A 19,769-nucleotide genomic window follows, 5' to 3' on the forward strand; every position below is an offset into this window, starting at 1 on the left:
TGCTGCTGGTAGGAGGCTGACAACTCCCAATGGCTCTACTAATAACTGACCTTCCTACAAACTCCCACGGCGCACCAATGTGCTGAAGCACAGTGGCTGAAAGTCGCTGTACTAGAGTATGAATTTTGATGGACTCATTTACTGCATTTGCAGTATGTGCATCATTCTTTAAGGTTCTTGAGATCTTAGTTCAATGGCACCCCTCATGATGGGAACATAATAAACCAAACATGAACGGTCAGTTCTTAATATTGGTCACATCATTGGAGCTCTTTTCGATTAACATTCCCTCCACTCTAAGTAATGGTACTTTGCAATTAGACAGTGCTTTTGATTGTTTGAAGTCCTCCTATTCAGAGGCAAACCAAAGTAAGTTCACTTTATAAAATACCTCTGGTGAGCACCAATATTATCTCAAACATCCCTGAAAGCTGTTGAGAGACTGGAAGGCCAATGGGACAGGAATGAGTCCTTCAGGGAATCTTGATTGCCCTCTATAGTTCAGCAAGCTCCCTGCATCTTTAACCCACTGTTTTGCATTTTTTTTTCTTTGCCTGATCTTTTCAGAGCGGTTCAAAGAAATTCGCTACTTCGAAAGTGCAAATTATTTGGGTGCTGCGTTTGTGCCTCTTCATTGTTCCCCTCATCCTGAAGGGGTCTGGTTTGCTGGTCTGGTTCTGACTCTGTCTCCTCATTAAAAACCTGCTGCTCCAGGAGAGCTCCTCCGAGGCCATACTGTTCTTCATGGGCTTTCACTTCTTCAGGTGACACATGAGAAAGCCCCAGAACAAAGTTTGCAAATCTGAAGAAAAAAGGGAAAAAATAAAATAAAAACCCACACACATCAGAAATCACTTTGTGCTAGAGCAATGATTTAAAACCTTTTTCATCTCACAGTACACTGACAAGGTGCTAAAACTGTCATGACACACCAACAGTTCTTTTACAATTAACAAGGCACGCTGTGCTGCTGGTAGGAGGCTGACAACTCCCAATGGCTCTACTAATAACTGACCTTCCTACAAACTCCCACGGCGCACCAATGTGCTGAAGCACAGTGGCTGAAAGTCGCTGTACTAGAGTATGAATTTTGATGGACTCATTTACTGCATTTGCAGTATGTGCATCATTCTTTAAGGTTCTTGAGATCTTAGTTCAATGGCACCCCTCATGATGGGAACATAATAAACCAAACATGAACGGTCAGTTCTTAATATTGGTCACATCATTGGAGCTCTTTTCGATTAACATTCCCTCCACTCTAAGTAATGGTACTTTGCAATTAGACAGTGCTTTTGATTGTTTGAAGTCCTTCAGATGCATTATCTCAATACGCTTACCCAACCACTCTGTAAGGTAGGCCACTGTTGTGATGAGTCTTGGCTAACTTTCTTAACTATTAGACTACCCCTGTTGGACTTTTCAAAACCATCATGGTGCAGCAGCAGACTGACAGCAATTCAGCTTATATCTAAGGCCTACAAGCTTTGCAGAAAAAATGGCCCTTTGTATCTCAGCCAATTTACGTAAAGGCAGCTTGTAAATATAAGCACATAAAAGAAAATGAGACCCCACCCATGCAAAGCAGTGGTTCCTACTTTTGTGGGGACTGGAGCTTGACTACTGCCACCCATGAGGGGAAATTGGAACTCCTACAGAACGTCCGTAGCTCCTCCAAGGCCTTCACAGTCTCCCTTTCACCTTGCTCCTGATATTCATCTGCGGTCAGATAACCAACCTCTACCTGTTTTGTTCTGAAGATATTACTGGCTTTCCTAAAAAGAAAACAGTAGCAGACATTTTGAAAAAAAAGAGACTATCTGCAAAACATATTACTGAACTATTATTTGATTCACTGGCCAGTACCTCTGTCATAAGCATTGTGAAAAAGGGGGAAATCAGGCTTGAGCTTCAGGAGGAAAAAAAAATGCAACTGGTTTCATATTTTTATTTAAAATGTTTATATACCATGTTCAACAAAAAGTCATTCACAAAGTGCTTTGTGCTGAAAAACAATTAAATGTGAACCATCTGGGCAAGGTATTTTAGCCATAGGCAAGTTTCACAAGAATGAAAGTAATATGGGGAAAAAAAGAATTTTAAGTGGTTATAAGTCCATCTGACTTTGAACATAGATTAGAACTGGCTTATATCCCCCACTGAAATCAGTACTGAACATGGCCATTCAAACATGGTATTATGTATGTCTCAGGAGAGACACCAGAGAAAGGGGGAGGAAAAAAAAGGGAGGGAGGCGGGCAGGAAATCAAATGTTTTCAAACAAATCCTACAAGATAAAATGTTTCCAAGCTCTTTCTACCACTTTCCCCAGCAAGAAATCTAATACTAGCATGTGCAAACTGAGCAGGGTTAAAATGATCTAAGTACTAAAAAGGATCTAAGTGTTTTTTTTTAATGTGTTTTAAAAACAGTTTCTGTCTTTGAACATCCCACGTCATCCGTGGTTGATGTGCATCTTCTTAAAAAGGCAATGTGAAAAACAAGCAGCCTCTTCTTACAAGTCGTGAAAGCAGATGTACTTGGGATTTAACAAGAACACTGTCAGAGTGGAGACAAACTGAAAGACATACTTGTGTCTTATTTTAGAATTCCCATTTGTACAGCTTTGTGCATATTGGCCAGGGAAACATCCTGCCAAAAAACTACAAAGAATGTACAAAAAGAGCCCAGATCAAAGGGTCAACAATGAACTACATTTTGGGAGATCCACACATCCTCCAGCCCAGAGTTTCTCTAGGAACAATAGGAAGAATATTTTTAAAACGTTATGATCCAAGCCAATAGTTACACGTGGGCAGATCTTCTGTCTCGTACACAAGACCACACTCATAACGTCAGTAGGACTCCACACTTGGGAGGCCATCTGTTCAACAGAAGGAAGCATTGGAGAAGAGCATAAATGATTGATCAAAGGCTAATGTTTAATAAAACGTGCTGAAATAGCAAATTTCCGTCATTCAATACTATGAAGAAGCATTCTCAACTTTCCAGGCTACTAATTAGGGGTTGATCCCACAGGGTTGTAAAGATTACCGAGATCACAACTGTGAAGTAGACTAATGTGTTAGACTAGAGAAGTATTATTATTGCATTCACAATTTCAGTGGTAGAAACTACCACTCAGCTTCAGGAATTCATTCTGAAGTGACAGAGCCCAATCCTCACTACCAGCACATTGTTGCAAATGTGCCATAAAGCACGTGTGCAAGCCCTCAGTGCCAGCCCAGCACCAGCTGGCGCTGAGCGAGCACTGGTGGAAAGCTGGTGCTCTGCTACTCTGTGGTCCCTTGAACCACCGGGTGGTGCAGAGGTAGGTGGGGGCGTGGGGGGAGTACTTCCTTTACTAAGGAGAAGGAGACGAATTGACGGCTCACAATTGGGCTCCTGCTGCAGCGCACAGTTTACTCTTTCATGCCTACCTTCACTTGGGAATGATCACACAGAGGAACAGCCACTTCTTGACTGTGTGAACCAAGTCTAAGTTAATTGATACACATCCCAACAACGACATTCCTGCACAATCATCTTGCTGAATAGTTGGCAAGAGATGGCTGGCTTTGCTATCATTCTCATGCACATGCTGTTCATCACAGAGGAAACTATACATTACAAGGAACATGGAACCAGATTAGCATCGTGTCAAGTTCTGCCCCTTAACACGCAACATCACTTTCTATATGTGGTAATGTCACAATGTCAGTTTCCCCACTCCCCCAGCGTTACGTGGCAGGTTGGAGATGGAAACACATGGCACCGTGACACTGGGTAAGCTATACGACTTGTCACAGAGGGAGAGAACTCAACATGAGGATGCTACTTTTGGCAGAAAGGTCCACATTCCCAGTAAAGTGTAGGTCCATGCTAGAACAAGCAGTGCAGTTTGACCACTAATTTGGAGCGAAAAAACATCTTCCTGACATAGTAGCTTACCAGTCAAAAGGATACCAACCTGCCAAGAGAGTGGAATATTCTAAGAGGATAATGCAGAATTTTTGAGCACAGCAGGATACCTATTACTGCATAGGCAACTGGTGGGATGGCAATGCCAAAGTAAACCAAGATCAAGCCTATCAACTGTAGAGTCCACATGAAGAGGTTCATACTTCGTTCACTGTTGAGTGGTCCATGCTTATAGCAAATACCAAAAGAGGTAAATCCAACTATCAAGATATACCCTGTGGGAGCAAAACAAAACCATGTAAAGTTTCCATAGGAATCTACCTGTCATTTACGTAAGAACAGCCCCGCTGGATCAGGCCATAGGCCCATCTAGTTCAGCTTCCTGCATCCCACAGTGGCCCACCAAATGCCCCAGGGAGCGTGCAAGACAGCAAGAGACCTGCATCCTGGTGCCCTCCCTCGCATCTGGCATTCTGACATAGCCCATTTCTAAAATCAGGAGGTTGCACATATACATCATGGCTTGTAACCTGTGTGGAATTTTCCTCCAGAAAATTGTCCAATCCCCTTTTAAAGGCATCTAGGCCCAATGCCATTACCACGTCCTGTGGCAAGGAGTTCCACAGACCAACTACACACTGAGTAAAGAAATATTTTCTTTTGTCTGTCCTAACTCTCCCAACACTCGGTTTTAGTGGATGTCCCCTTGTTCTGGTGTTGTGTGTGAGGAAAAAGAGCATCTCCCTATCCGCTCTATCCTTCCCGTGCATAATTTTGTATGTCTCAAACATGTCCCCCCTCAGGCGCCTCTTTTCTAGACTGAAGAGGCCCAAACGCTGTAGCCTTTCCTCATAAGGAAGGTGCCCCAGCCCAGTAATCATTTTAGTTGCTCTCGTTTGGATCTTTTCCATTTCCACTATGTCCTTTTTGAGATGTGGCAACCAGAACTGGACACAATACTCCAGGTGTGGCTTTACCATTGATTTGTACAACGGTATTATAATATTAGCTGTTTTGTTCTCAATACCTTTTCTAATGATCCCAAGCATAGAATTGGCCTTCTTCACTGCCGCCGCACATTGGGTCGACACTTTCATCGACCTGTCCACCACCACCCCAAGATCTCTCTCCTGATCTGTCACAGACAGCTCAGAACCCATTAACCTATATGTGGTTTTGATTTTTTGCCCCAATGCGCACTTATGACCTGGGATGGAGGATCTCATGCACGTCTCGCCACCTTTGGAAATTCACATTTGTGACAACATGCAAAAGGGCCTCCTTAGTTGTGGCTCAAACACTGTGGAATTCCCTGCCTTCAACTGTGTATCTGTCACTCCCATTACCAGTGTTTGTTGGAAGTTGAAGACCTGGCTCTCTTGCAGGAATTTCCTGGGTTCTTATAATCTGTTAGGCTCTCTGACTTGGAGGGGGGGGGGGGGCTTATGCTGTGTCTGAATTCACACATTCAGGAGAGCCACAGATGTGAGATACTGTATAACGCACATGCATTTGTAAATCATTCTTCAGATGGAGAGGAGCTCTCCTAGTAGTGTGATAGTTTGAAGCAGAATATTCTGTGATTTAAAGCAGTCCTGATTATTCATCACAGATTATTCTGCATCAGACTATCAGTTGCATGGACAGCCTTTTCTTGATAGTTTCCAAAATGCTTCTGTAACAAACGGCACAATCCTAACCCCTGACATAATCACTGACATAAGGTTAATGAAGCTCCAAGGTAAGGGAACAAACATTCCCTTACTTTGAGGAGGCCTCTGTGAGTGACACCTAACTGCAGGATGCAGCACATGTCCCATTGGTACCGCTATGCCAGTACCGGAAAGCACTGACATAAGGGGTTAGGATTGCGCCCTTTAGTAGTTTATGCCAATCTTAATGTTCAATGTTTATTCTGTTCAAACCTACTGCTTTGACTATCTGCAGATGCTTCGGAAACAAAGAGTATATCTATTCTACACATCAGAATCATTCATACTAGGTGAACAGTAATTGCCTTTCCCTGATGAGTCCTGAGAATTTCAGTTTGGCAACAGTGCTGAGACTCCTGTTATTCTGAGCCGTAAGCATGGAACTACAGTCCCCAGAGTTTTCTTTAATGAGTATTAAACTGATTCAAAATCTGTGGTGTGTCCAAAGACTTTCTCCAAAAGACCTCATTTACACTTAGACCAGGCTCATATAATGCTAGACCAGGATTAAAACCATGGTTTAGTGCAGGGGTGGCCAACCTCTGAACTTTAGGGCTCCTGGACCTTTAGCAATTGTGAAGAGGGAATTTCAGCAGGTGAAGCTTATCATAGATGACACCGCTCAATTTCCCTCCTCTATACAGTTGTTAAAAGATCCTGGAGCCCTGAAGTTGAAAGGCTGACCACCCCCTGGTTTTAGTGTTTCTAGTACAAGCCTCAGGTTTATCCTCTCCAGTTCCCTTTCTGGACACACAGGAAGGAAATCTGCATTGGGCAATTTATTCTAGTTTGCTATCCTGGCTTGCTTATAAACTGTGGATTTGTTGGGTTCAAATGCAATGACAAATCACAGCTTGTTTGAAATCCCAAAAGGAAACTGAATATCTTTCCTTGCACACAAAAGGGAGGAGGGAACATGCATGCTTGATGGTCATGTTAGGAATGCTAAACTATGTTTCAACATTACAGTATGACTGGACCCAGCCTCAAAATGGGGTCAAACAACTGTACCTGTACCTGTCAAACAACAAATCAACCTGTCTTTGATTTGATTAAAGAGACCAACTTGAAAATCAGAAGTGAAACACTATTTGTGGTAAAGCCAATGATGAAAGAACTGGTAAGCTGCAGTCAAACTGGAGCATCAGTGATGATACCACTTCTCTTCCAATATTGCAACTTGTCAACAAATTGCTGGCAGTAATATCTGATCACCAATAAATGCAAATTTTAGAATTTTAATTTTATAATGAAGTCAGCTACATTGCAAAGGAGGATACGACACACCAACTGCTTCATACATTATTGCAACAGAATAGACAGAAAGCCAGTTATACTGCCATTCATCCTCTTACCCAGGATGTAGCGTGTGTAATGATACCAGAGATGTATCAAGTAGTCTTTCCAAGTGTACAACAGATAGAGAGAAGAGAACCAGCATCCACTCATTAAAATCCAGAAGGTGCTGAGCTAGACACAAAACAAAAGAGGGAGGGAGGTGGGAAACACTGCAGTTTGCTTACACAAAAAGGGTTCACACAATTTGGGGTGATCACTGGCCAGGTATGATATAGTCCAAGATAAGCTGACACTAACCCCAACTTGAAGACCTCACAATCTGAGAGTTCAATTGCACTATTATTAATTCATACTTGTGCGACCCTGTTTTCAGCCCCCTGCCGGATGCTTGGGCCAATCCTGCTTGGCCTAGAGGGGTGCTGAAAAAGATCTGTCTGAGGACTTTGAAGAGATTCTGGGAAGAATGAGGGAGATCTTGGGGGGGGGGGGGAAGACAGGAAGACATATGAACATAAGAACAGTACTGCTGGATCAGGTCATAGGCCCATCTAGTCCAGTTTCCTGTTTCTCAGTGGCCACAGTGGAAGGGGGGGAGTTGGGTCCTAGAGAAAAAAAAAGTAGTGTTTGTGAAGAGACTGGAGATGTGAGAGAGGAAAGAGACTGAGAGGACTCAGAGGGGCCGCAGTGGGGTGGAGAAGAGGGCAACAGGCAGCCTTTTGCTCTCAAGCCACGCAGTTGTCACCAAGAGTGAGGGCAAGAGTGTCACCAAGACTGAAAGCCTGAAAGCAGAAGCAGAGAAGTCTGAAAGATCTGCTTCTTTACTCAGTTGCCTATTAAAATCTGGGGAGTGATGAGAAAAGACTTTTCACAGTGTAGACCAGGGGTCTCCAAACCCTGGCCCGGGGGCCAGATGCAGCCCGCAGCAAGCCTCTTTCCGGCCCACAGCCAACCCTCTTGTCCCCTGAAAGCCTCTGGCCCACTCAACTGAGCATGACCAGAACTGTGCTCTGATTGTGTCTGGAAGGTGTTCTGAGGGCCAGAGAGGTTGAATGAATGAGCCCATTCATTCATTTATTCACTCATCTAAGTTCCATCTCTTATTTATTTATTTAAATTTTATATTTAATTTTTTTTTTCCTGCCCTCCACACCATGCTAGATATTTGATGCGGCCCTCTGGCCAAAAGGTTTGGAGTCACCTGGTGTAGACTGTATGAGTGTCATAGACTATATGTGTAGTGTAAGAGTAGCTCTCAAAATTGTTCCATTATTAATATGGCTCTGTTTGCTTCCTCCAATTTTAAGGGGCTTCCCTCCCTGTTGAATCAATTCCAGTTACTGATTTCCCCCTTATGTCAAGTTGCCTACTCTTTCCCCCTATATCAGCGGTTTGCAAACTCTCTTGGAGAGTTTGAGCTGCTCTAAGTTCTTGCGGAGGCAGGGGGAGGCAGCAGGGGTGGGGGGAAGGCGGCAGCAGCACGATCCCCAGGATCATGCTGCTCAGGGGGGCTGCAGGGGCTTGGCTGTACTTACCCGAGCCTCCTGCAGCCTCCTGGGTGTGCGGGGAGCCCTGCACGACCTTCTGCAGGGCTCCCCGCAGCTTCAGAAGTAAAAGTGGAGTGATTGTGCGCTCCACTTTAGTGGAGGTGGGGCACGATCGCTCCACTTTCGCTTTCATAGCATCATATATAAAACCAAAACTGACGGCTTTTGAAGGCAAATGTATTTCCCATATGAGGAAAGCCATGGGCAAACTTTTTTATTATGCCTGGATTACATTGGCCATCTGAGCTACAGAAAATTGACTTGGGGAAGGGGACAATCAGGCCATACATTTTTAAAGGTCCAGTACATTGTTCTAAAAAATACTCATTATTTATACTCTCGAGTGCTATAGTGGTACAGAAAGAAGGGCCACCACATATTTCTTGTTTACGCAGTCAAAGATACTTGAGTTATTGATTTGATAGGGTTATTCTGAATCCTTGTTCACACAAGCAAGGAATCCTAGAATCATTTTGTAAAATCTCTTGGCTTACTATTGAAGGTTTCGCCCATGCACTGGAGTCACGGCTGCCAAAATGTCAAAGCCAACCATTTATGATAAGCTACTCTATGGAAAGTATTCTTAACGTCTTCTTTTGTATTTCTTTCAGAACCAGTGGCGTCACTAGGATTCATGTCACCCCCCAAGCAGTGGGCAGGGCAACATCCCAGGTGGTGGGCATGGTGATGTACCATCACTCCGCCCCCACTGGTTTTTTGGCTGTACCTTTTGCTAGAACAAAGATCGAACACATTCTGCATGAAATTATGCATTGATTGGTATATAACTTGACAGTATTATTCCTCCAAACTGTGATTTTGGTCACTAGTGGTGTCACACCCACCCCCCAGGGTGTCAACTTACTAACACCTTATTGCAGCAGTTCTCAAACTTTTAGCATGGGGACCCACTTTTTAGAATGACAATCTGTGCAAGACCCACCAGAAGTGATGTCATGGTGGAAGTGACATCATCAGGCAAATTAAAATAAATCAGTATAAATAATTAAAGTAAGACAAATAATTAAATAAGCAGAAGCCAGCCCTGGTCCAAGTGAATTTCCTCTGTGGCCTGCCTGCAATAACACCCCCTCCAAAATCAGTAAGTTTTTCCGCCCTACCCAGTGCACAGTTCAATTTAAGAATTTCTGTTTAAACCAGATCACTGTCAGGATCCACCTGGCTTTTCAAGTCTCAAAAAGGTTCACCTTATCAGCTGAAGCCTGTTTTGATCCTTTTTAGTGGGGGGGGGGGGGAAGGCTGCCTTCTGAAGCAGTAGTTTAAATGCAGGTGCATAGGATCAGGACCATTCTGGTAGCCTTGCACTTCTCCTTCACCTGATCTTCCACACCAGCCAAGGCACGTTTGCTTACTCGCGAGCAAAGGCGACCGTGGGGCTTAGTTTCGCTTTCTATAGGGCTCAATACATTTGTCTGCTTGGAGGGAGGGACTTCCTTCTCAGGTGTTTTTGGGGGCTGCATTCATTGGATCAGGACCATTCTGGTGTCCTTGGATTCCTCTTAGCCTGCCCTTTCCAAAGGACGAAGGCAAGTTCGCCTACTCACGAGTAAACACGCTATATGGCTCAGTTTCACTTTCCATAGGGATCCATGCATTTTTGTTCTCCAGTTTTTTGGCCATAACTTTTGATAGAAAGGAGATATTTCACTCTGGGTTTTTGCATTGCATTCCGCTCGACATTCCGCATCCAACGGAATATGATGGGGTTACTCCTAACCACCGCGATTTTAGCGTGTCACCCCCAGTGCACATCACCCCCCTGTGCGCGTCACCTGGTGCGGCCTGACCACCCGCACCCCTCTAGCCATTGTTCAGAACTCAGATGGCATGCAAGCTTACTGTAAACTGGGAAATGCCCATTTCTCCATTAAGTAACTACCAAGTTATCATTTAAGCAGGTTATTTATCTCAAAATGAAACAGACACATTAAAAATCCCTAATTATTCAGGGGTCCTTCCATATTTAGAGTTCCTCCTGCCTTGGATTCACCAACTGAACACAGAAAAGAAAGAACAGATAAGAATGCAACAAGGTAATGGTTCTCAAACTGTGGGTTCAGGGCCCACCAGTGGGCCATGACCCAATCTTTGGTGGTTCACAAAACTGATAGGGCAAATTAGACTACATGCATCAAGGGTTAAACAAGCTGTTACTGGGGAGGTGGGGAGCACTGTCACTCAATCACCATTATAGCCTCACCCCTTGGCAATTAGAGGCCTCTAAAAAGTTTGAGAACCACTGCTGCAAGGAATTGTTACATCAATCATGATAATTTCAGTAGAACAGAAATATTGATTATATAAACAAACAAAACCCACCTCTTATGACATATTCAGCTGCAACATGTTAAAAGCAGTTATATTTCAGGATTGTTATTTGCCTTTGGAGTAACATGAATAGGGACTGACTCATAGCTCAGTTAACACTGTAAAGTCACGTTAAGCCTTATTTTATGTTTACAAAACACACCTACCTTGGGAATAAATCTTTTAAGCATCAAAAGGAGAAAGACAAGAGTGGCAAGAACACCAAATGTTACTCCAGCACAATAATAAAACACAATGCTCCTGTTTGGAAAGATCAGGGGGGTGCTGTTAAATATTTTGCATTTGCAAAAGACTCTGAACATACAAAAATATCACTGTGTTTAAGCTTCAACTGGACAAAAAGTACATTTTACTAATTCGCATGTCTTTTTATGTGTGGACAAAAAAACTACTGTCTGAACTGGCAGTAAAAATAAGAGCCCTACATTAAATCGGTTCTTCTCCCCCACTTAATGATAATAAAGGTTCCTTGTTCTATTTTTTTTGTTCATGTTTTGCTTTGTAGAACATCCTGAATATTCTTTAAAAAGAGGGGTACTTCACATGAAGGGGTGCTTGTGATGGTTGAGAGTATGTAAAACTGCAGTCCAATTTTTCCATGGTCAGCAGCTTAAGGCAGTAACAGCTATCCAGTAAGAGAAAGCTAGAACCTACCTGCTTAAGTTATGTGCAAAATGGAAGAGAAGGCCACCAGCTATAAAGAACAGGATGCATTTCCCATCCAACACTAGTGGGGGAGAAAAAAAGAAGAGACTGAAAGAATTGAATTGCCATGTAAGCAGCTCTTTACTTAGTTTATAAATGAATTTTGAAAAAGCTACTCACTGTTTTGTTGTGCATTCACCGTGTAGGATTGTTTACTTGTGGGGTGGACCTGGAAGCATTTTTTGTCTCCATACTGGTCCATTGCTATGAAGGTTTCATTAGACACACCCGATTGCCAAATATTGTTAATAAGGCACTTTAAAAAGGCCAAGAGTGTTTCTGCATTTTGACAATTACTTTCCTCTGAAATAACCACCACCTTGAACACTTCAGTGCTATTGATTTTCACCTAAAACAAAAACAAAGACACCCTTAATATTAATTCTAGCTCCTAAATACAGTAACAAGATCGGAACTAAAAACATAGTTATAAGCTAAGCTGCCATCACACAACTTATACTTCTTTATGTTATCAATAACATCCAATTCGTCTTCTTCCTAGCATTGTTCCGGCGCTATGGCGGGGTCCGCTTATCCAACAGGACAATTATTCAGTCAAATTCTGTGCATGTGTGTGACTATTCCAGGATGTTAGTTATTTACAAGACAGAAAGTTTAGGTGATTTCCAAGCTACAATGTGTTAATGGACAGCTCCTACCAACTTTCTTACCTGTGAACTATTTTACCAAAATAGGAGGGATGAAGAACCTTTGAATGTTGAGTTAGAGCAAAGTGACAAATTCTTCTGCTGTTCAAAGGTTTCTACTCCTTTCAAGAGATCTACATGGAAAATATCTTTCGAAGGTTCCCTTAGGGTACATCTACAGCAGACTGGTTTCTTCATCATTGCCATTCTCCCCAAAGAACCCTGAGAACAGCAGTTCTATGACAGGAGGGCGGCCTCTTGGCTCTCTAAAAGATTTTTCAGCAAACTACATTTCCCAGGTTTCTCTGGGGTAAGCCATGACAGCTAAACTGTATGGAAACAATACATTTACAATATAGATCAGTGATTTTCAACCTTTTTCATCTCATGGCACACTGACAAGGCACTAAAATGGTCAAGGCACACCACCAGGTTTTTGACAATTGACAAGGCACATCATGCTGCCATGCTGCCAATACATCTCTCATTGGCCCTATTAATAAATGACCTGCCCACAAATTCCTGTGGCACAGCTGTGGACCATGCCCGGTACACCAATGCGCCACGGCACACGGTTGAAAATGGCTGATATACCTTTGGTATCCTATGTTTCCATTGGAATCTGCTCACTATACTGCAGTACAAGCCTCGTACATAGGACCCCTGTCCTTCTTCCAAGGATGCTAGATCTTCAGCTCATAAGATATATTTTTGACTTTACTGATGAAATCTTTACTATTTAGTGAATATAATATGGAGTAGATGGTTTTCTTGTCTTGTCTTTTTCACAAAGAAATTCACTTAAATGAGAAGTTGTTAAAAGGCACAAAAAATTCTGACCCACAATGGAAATTAAAGCATATTGCAGAAGACCTTGATCTTTGCCTTCCCACGTACACAATACTGCGGAATGCTATGCATGTTTACTCAAACATAAGCTTCAATTATTTCAATGAAACTTAGAGCTCGATCCTACCAGGCTCGTGCTGGCTCAGCGCCAGCGCACATTGTTGCAAATGTGCCGTAAGGCATGCATGTGACAGTCAGTGCCAGTCCAGCACCGCAGCTGGCTCAGTTTCCTGAGCCAGTGCCAGTTGGAGACTGGTTGGACGCCGCATGGTGCTCCAGGCAAGTGCCAGAGAGGTAAATCAGGGCAAGGAGGGAGGCATTATGGGATGGGGGAAGGTGTGGCAGGGGAGGGAGCAGGAGGGGGTAGTGATGGCAGCTGGCCCTGCCGCCATATTCTAACCCCCTTCCTGGCCAGGGAGACTAACACATGTCTCCTCGAACCTGCACCCTGATCAATAGCGGGTGCAGATCTGAGGAGACCTATTGGGGCTGCCTGGCTGTTACAAGGTGTAAGTGAGTGTAAGCTCCCTTACCCTGAGTAGTCCTGGCGCTGCTTCCCAGCCCCTTGGGATGAAGCAGTAACCATTTTGGTGCCACTGCAGCCTTGAGCACTGGGAAGCTCAGGATCGGGCTGCCCCTCTCAAGTAAGAAAGCACAGGATTGCAATCTCATCACGTTGTTTTATAACAGGGGTCTCCAAACCCCGGCCTGGGGGCCAGATGTGGCCCACGGCAAGCCTCTATCCAGCCCATGGCCAGCCTCTTGTCCCCTGAAAGCCTCTGGCCAAACATGACTGGAACTATGCTCTGGTTGCATCTGGAGGGTGTTCAAGGGCCAGAGAGGTTGAATGAATGAGCCCATTCATTCATTTATTCATTCATCTAAGTTCCATCTCTAATTTATTTAGATAAATTTTATATTTAAATTCCCCCCCCCCCGGCCCTCAACACAGTGCCAGATATTTGTTGCAGCCCTCTGGCCAAAAAGTTTGGAGACCCCTGTTTCATAACATCTGGTGCATGCTTTCCAATCCATTTATTCTTGATTATTTTATTCTTCATTAAAAAAAAAAATGCTTACCATGTTACCTTAGAATGAATCAACTGTACCTGAATAGATGACCAAATATTCTTCAGGTGTATTACTCGGTTTGGAATATAGCAGTAACAGGTGGACCCCGAACTATGCATAACATCGAGAACTTTCAAGTGCTTACAATTATCTAGATAGGAAAAAGTGCATCACATACATTGGAGATATTCACAAGCTGCATTATATCTTTAGGACCATTTATACCAATCTTTACAATCACAAACCCAAACAAACTGCCATACTGAGGTGTGCCCTCTGTAGTACCTGGAGTAGCACCAGGATGCGGGTATCTTGTCTTGTGTGCTTCGGGCTCCCCAAGGCACTTGGTCGGCCGCTGTGAGATACAGAAAGCTGGACTACATGGGCCTTTGGCCTGATCCAGCAGGGCTCCTCTTATGTTCATTATCCGCTGCATAATATTTTGCTATGTTATCACTGTGGTCCACTTCCATAATAGCCATTAAGTTGCAGACAATTTTCTTGTGGACTTGTTCTATTGACTTCAGTGGGACTACAGTATTTTAGAATAAGCTGAGTCTGAGGACTGCAACCCTGAGGCTATAAGTGCATTCTACAAAGTCTGTTTTGAAGCATATGATTCTTCCCTACAGGAACTTCCTTCCACGTGTGATACTTACAAGCTATCAAGTAGCCTCTGATCATCCCTGGATTTAGGTTTCCTCTTGCAGGCTCCACAAATACTAGCTACTCGGTTAAAAGTTTCAAAAAGAGATGCTACCTAGCCACTTGCTATATCTTTTACATTCTTTGAGCTGAATTTCTTGCAGCAGCTCAGGAAAGTAAGTGGCAGAATGGTTCCTGAGTTGCTATGCTTTCCTGGGTGATCCCAGGCCAGAACCCAGGGTCCAATGTTACATTTGGTTCATTTCATCTGTGGTTCATGCTCAGACTTGTTTGACAGGAAAGAAGGTAAGCAGACAAATGTTCTCCTCCTTTCTGTAACCCAAGTAAAGGATAGTGTTTTGTGCACGACAGTGTGATGCATTTGATGGAACATGCTCTAACGTAGGGGTCTCCAAACTTTTTGGTCAGTTGGCCGCATCAAATATCTGGCATGGTGTGGAGGGCAGGAAAAAAAATTTTAAATATAAAATTTAAATAAATTAGAGATGGAACTTAGATGAGTGAATAAATGAATGAATGGGCTCATTCATTCAACCTCTCTGGCCCTCAGAACACCCTCCAGACACAATCAGAGCATGGTTCTGGTTATGTTCAGTTGAGTGGGCCAGAGGCTTTCAGGGGACAAGAGGGTTGGCTGTGGGCCGGAAAGAGGCTTGCTGCAGGCCGCATCTGGCCTGGGGTTTGGAGACCCCTGCTCTAATGCAAGAGTTGTTGCTTTAGCTAATTTGTTGGTTACTTCATTCAACACAGGTTTCCAGGAAGGGCCTGGCTTAGTGCCACAATGAGCTAATTTGCTTGCACCTATTGAACTTCTTTTGGAGCACCTGATGAGATCAGGAACTTGGCCACAACAGCAGGATATACATCCGTGGTTCCCAAACTTTTTCAATTGGTGGCTTCTTTGACCTACTGGGTCATTGGCAGTGGCTCCCTATTAAGGCTACCATCCTATAATTTGTATAGGGTAGTGGGTTTTTTGAAAGGATTCTATGGCTCCCTGGGAAACCACAGCTCACAGTTTGGGAGTCACCTATACATAAGATGTAAAAGAAAAACAGCTAATCTGAGTGTCTTGTGGAGGGAGCAACACTTTCCTAAAGATAGACAAAAAAAATTTTTTTAATGGGGGGAAGGAAAATAACACTTAAAGCCCAAACCCGGCCTACGGTGATGCATTTCATTCTATATGAGATGGGCACTTTCTCAAGGGAGCAACTGGGTTCGTAAATTACTAGATAACAGTGGTCCCCAAACTATGGGTCAGGACCCATTGGTGGGTTGCAACCTCATTGTTGGCGAGTCCCCAAAGGGTGATGGAAAGATCAGATAACAAGCTGCCTCAAGCCCTGAGGCTATCAAAAATCAGATATCATAGCTGCTAATTACCCTGCAAAGAGCTGAGCTCCTGCAGTTTGCAAATATGCGCAAATATAGGGCAAGATATGTTTGAGGGTCTTTTTCTGGTTATTATTACTTATAAATAAATATTTTTTTCTTTCTAGTTCTCCGTTTTAAAAAAAAAAGTCCGTGGGTCCCGACAAGAGTGACATTTAAAAAAAGTGGGTCCCAATGCTAAGAAGTTTGGGAACCACTGCACTGGGACACATCTTGCAAACAAAATCGCCCAGGTCAGCAACAGAGTACAGAATGTACGGAAGGAAAGAGGAAATGGGCTCCAGTTTAGTAACATTGCTCACCTTTAAAGCACCACTCCTTGCCAGCATGATCTCTGCGCAGAAGAACGAGGAAGCAGCAGCTTCCAGCCCATTAAGTACATAAGACAAGCCCTGCCTAGATCAGGCCATACGCCCATCTAGCCCAGCTTCCTCAGGGCCCACCAAATGCCTCAGCGAGCACACAAGACAACAAGAGGCCTGCGTCCTGGTGCCATCCTTGGCATTCAGAGGTATCCCACTTCTAAAGTCAGAAGCTTGCACATGCACATCATGGCTTGTAACCCGTGATGGACTTTCCCTCCAGAAGTTTGTCCAGTCCCCTTTTCAAGGCCTCTATAGGCCAGATGCCATCACCACGTCATGTGGCAAGGAGTTCCACAGGCTAATACCACCGTTACCTGCTAACACGGCCAGCTCCCCTTCGCCTCTGACCTGCTGGACCAAGGCGAGGCAGGACAGCTGCAGCAGGAGCCCCAGATGTGCCCACGGCGGCCTCTGCTGCAGCTGCAAGAGCCGCAGGAGCGCACGGCAGCGCGCGGGCTGCAGCATCTCGCCAGCCCGCTGCGCGCAAAGGTTCGAAGCGAGCGGTGCCTGCGGGGAAGGGCGGCTGGCGCGCTAAGGTTCGAGGAATCCAACGCGGGGCGGCAGGCACCAGCATGCCCGGCCCTTCCTGGAACCACCGGCGCGGCGCAAGGGGACGGAGGGCAGGAGAGAGCCGGGCCGATGGAGGATCAGCGAGCTGGGGCCGGAGGGGGACGCCTGACCCCGCTCGCTCCTCCCTCCAGAAGGGGGGAAAGGAAGGAAGGAAGTCCACCCGGGTGCAAGTGACTTCCCGCAGCCATCGAGCATGCATCCGCCGCAGGCACCTCTTTGCAGCCGGGGGGAGGGGCAGTTTTTGCTCTGTGCAAACCAGCCACGTTTGCATTTGCAGCCAGCCTCTCTCCCCAGCTCTTCCTGCGCACAGCAGCAGCAGCTCCTCGGTGGAGCTCTTTCCACGAGGAGTAGAGACGCCTTCTCAGAGCCCTGTGCTGGCCCTGGATGCTTTGTCTGTGGCTCTCTAAGCGGTTACACTGGGTAGAGTCACGCCCACCGCCACCTTAAGCCATTTCTGCCCAACGTTGCATATACGCAGCAAGAATAAAATGTGGGCTGGGCAGAAATGGGTTAATGGGGTTAGGGGCCCAATCCTGTCCAACTTTCCAGCGTTGGTGCAGGTGCGATGCAGCCCTGAGGCAAGGGAACCAATGTTCCTTTACATTGTGGGGGCCTCCAAAACTACCCTCCCATCACAGGATGCAGCGCACACCCCTCTAGGGGCCCAATCCTATCCCACTTTTCAGCGCTGGTGCAACTGCAATGCAACCCAAAGGTAGGGGAACAAATGTTCCCCTACCTTGAGGAGGCATCTGTGAATACCTTCCCACCACAGGATGCCATGCATGCCCCACTGGCTCGGCTGCACTGGCACTGGAAAATTTGATAGGATTGGGTCCTAGCATGGCTACACCAGGGCTGGAAAGTTGGATAGGATTGGACTCAAAATCAGTGGCTCCCAGGCTGAGCCATGGCTCGCTATGGAGCCACAGAATCCTCACAAGAAACCCACCAGCCTATATAATGTATAGGATTGTACCCCTTAGGGGAGCCCCAGACAATGGCTCAGCAGGTTAAGGGAGCCACTGGACAAGAAAGTTTGGAAACTACTGGGTTAAGTAAATAAATAAGTAGAGTAGCAGGGTTAAAAAAAAAAGGGGGGGACAGGACTCTTCGTAAAAGTGGCACTTTCAGTTTGGGTAATTGATAAAGTGTGTTCTAGCCCACAGATGGTTATACAGTAAGCTGCAGTCCAATATCTGCACATGTATTGCAAATCTGTACCTGTTTATATGGAAATAAACCCCACTCTGTGGTTCATTGAAGCTTACTTCCAGGAAAGTATAATGGTGTCACTAGTCTTAGATGTTGTTATTGCAACAGACATACAAGTGCAATTCCATGCTTGTAAACTCCAAAATCAGAAGTGCTATCATGGCACCTGGCAGGTTGCTCAGAATTCTAGGAAAGAGCCCTGCCCACGGAGTGTCCTTTGGCACTCCCTGATGGTGCACTGGGCATCACCTCTGCCTCTAGTACTGAGTTCCTCGAATATGGTGTTTCTCAAACTGTGCGTCAGAACCCACAGGGTGGGTCATGAGTCAATTTCAGGTGAATCCCCATTCATTTCCATATTTGATTTTGAATATATTAGATTAGATGCTGCTATGGTATGTGACTGCTTTTGGGGAAATGTGACACATCTGTACTTTTAATAAGACACTATCTATATGCTTTTAACAACAATAGTAAATGGGACTTCTTCTGGGTAAGTGTGGGTAGGATTGTAGCCTGGGATTGTTAAACAGTTTCCTGCCTGATGATGTCACTTCTGGTCATGGCATCACTCCCAGTGGGTCCTGACAGATTCTTATTCTAAAAAGTGGGTCATAGTGCTAAAGATTGAGAACCACTACTCTAATAGGTGAGGACTCTCAAGTTCCCAACTTGGCTGGCCCCTGATGGGATCCCTCCTCAATGTGTCTAGTAAGACTTACTCCCAGGTCAGTGTATAAAGAATTGTACCCTTAACGTATCTACCCCTCTGGAATGAAAGGTACACAAACCCTTTCTTTGCATGTGGTCACCTTAATCACTTTCTGCTGACATAACCACAAAGACCTACTTCTCTCCCTCTTCTTTCCACAACACCTTGCACCATAACAACCAGAAAGCCAGATCTCCAGAGGTGTGAAGTAAAACCACTGTAATTAGGATACTATTTATTTAAATTGATGATGCAATTAATATACTGCTAGCTGTATTAACACATTTTATCTTAATGTCTAGAGGCACAGGAGCGAAAGGTAAATAGAACTGAGTGACAAGAGACCACATTTTGTCCTTCTGGGAAGGGGTAGAGATCAAAAGTCTTGCATACTTGAATTTGGAAGTAGATCTTGAAGTGATAGTAGTAATACTGCCCTTTCTGAATCAGAACTCTGTCCAGTGTTCTCTCTACAGCAGACACCTCAATGCCACCCGGAAACTCACAGGTATATGCTCTAAATGATTTCAAATCTAGTACAGAGCCTCCGGACAAGGAGGTTCCATTTAGCCTCTGTGATTAATAGCTACCACCCCCTCATGAAGCTGTCTCATCCTTTTTTGAAAGCCCTCTCAGTTGGTGGCTATCATCCTCTCATCTTGTGGAGAGAAATTTGCAATCATTCCTTTACAGAGACAACATCATTTGGACACGTCATCTATGCACCAAAACCGATTTACAAACTGAGG

The 19,769-nt window shown here is 44.6% G+C and overlaps 1 protein-coding gene across 3 annotated transcripts; it reads right to left on the reverse strand.

The window, feature by feature from the left end:
• Positions 1-394: 394 nt before the first annotated feature.
• NEMP2 (nuclear envelope integral membrane protein 2) lies at positions 395-17,186 on the reverse strand. Of its 3 annotated transcripts, none has more exons than XM_066635549.1 (9): positions 16,838-17,186; positions 14,136-14,248; positions 11,651-11,879; positions 11,480-11,552; positions 10,972-11,065; positions 6,989-7,103; positions 3,971-4,196; positions 1,599-1,775; positions 395-802 (listed from the first exon to the last, which is right to left on the reverse strand). In XM_066635549.1, the coding sequence occupies exons 1-9, from the start codon at positions 16,986-16,988 to the stop codon at positions 574-576; spliced, it is 1,407 nt and encodes a 468-aa protein (XP_066491646.1). In that variant the 5' UTR covers positions 16,989-17,186; the 3' UTR covers positions 395-573. The 3 variants fall into 3 exon arrangements, with proteins under 3 accessions (XP_066491646.1, XP_066491637.1, XP_066491654.1); XM_066635540.1 differs by having other exon boundaries at positions 14,115-14,248; XM_066635557.1 differs by lacking the exon at positions 16,838-17,186 and having other exon boundaries at positions 14,107-14,188.
• Positions 17,187-19,769: the final 2,583 nt, after the last annotated feature.

Source organism: Tiliqua scincoides, chromosome 1, assembly GCF_035046505.1.
Source record: "Tiliqua scincoides isolate rTilSci1 chromosome 1, rTilSci1.hap2, whole genome shotgun sequence".
In the NCBI taxonomy this organism is placed as follows: Eukaryota; Metazoa; Chordata; class Lepidosauria; order Squamata; family Scincidae; genus Tiliqua; species Tiliqua scincoides.

Excerpts from the sequence above, each read along its gene's own strand:
- NEMP2 (XM_066635540.1), bottom strand. The coding sequence starts at position 16,988 with ATGCTGCAGCCCGCGCGCTGCCGTGCGCTCCTGCGGCTCTTGCAGCTG. Across the intron at positions 11,066-11,479 it reads TTTGCACATAACTTAAGCAG|GAGCATTGTGTTTTATTATT; the intron begins GTAGGTTCTAGC and ends CTTTCCAAACAG. Across the intron at positions 7,104-10,971 it reads TTAAAAGATTTATTCCCAAG|CTCAGCACCTTCTGGATTTT; the intron begins GTAGGTGTGTTT and ends TTTTGTGTCTAG.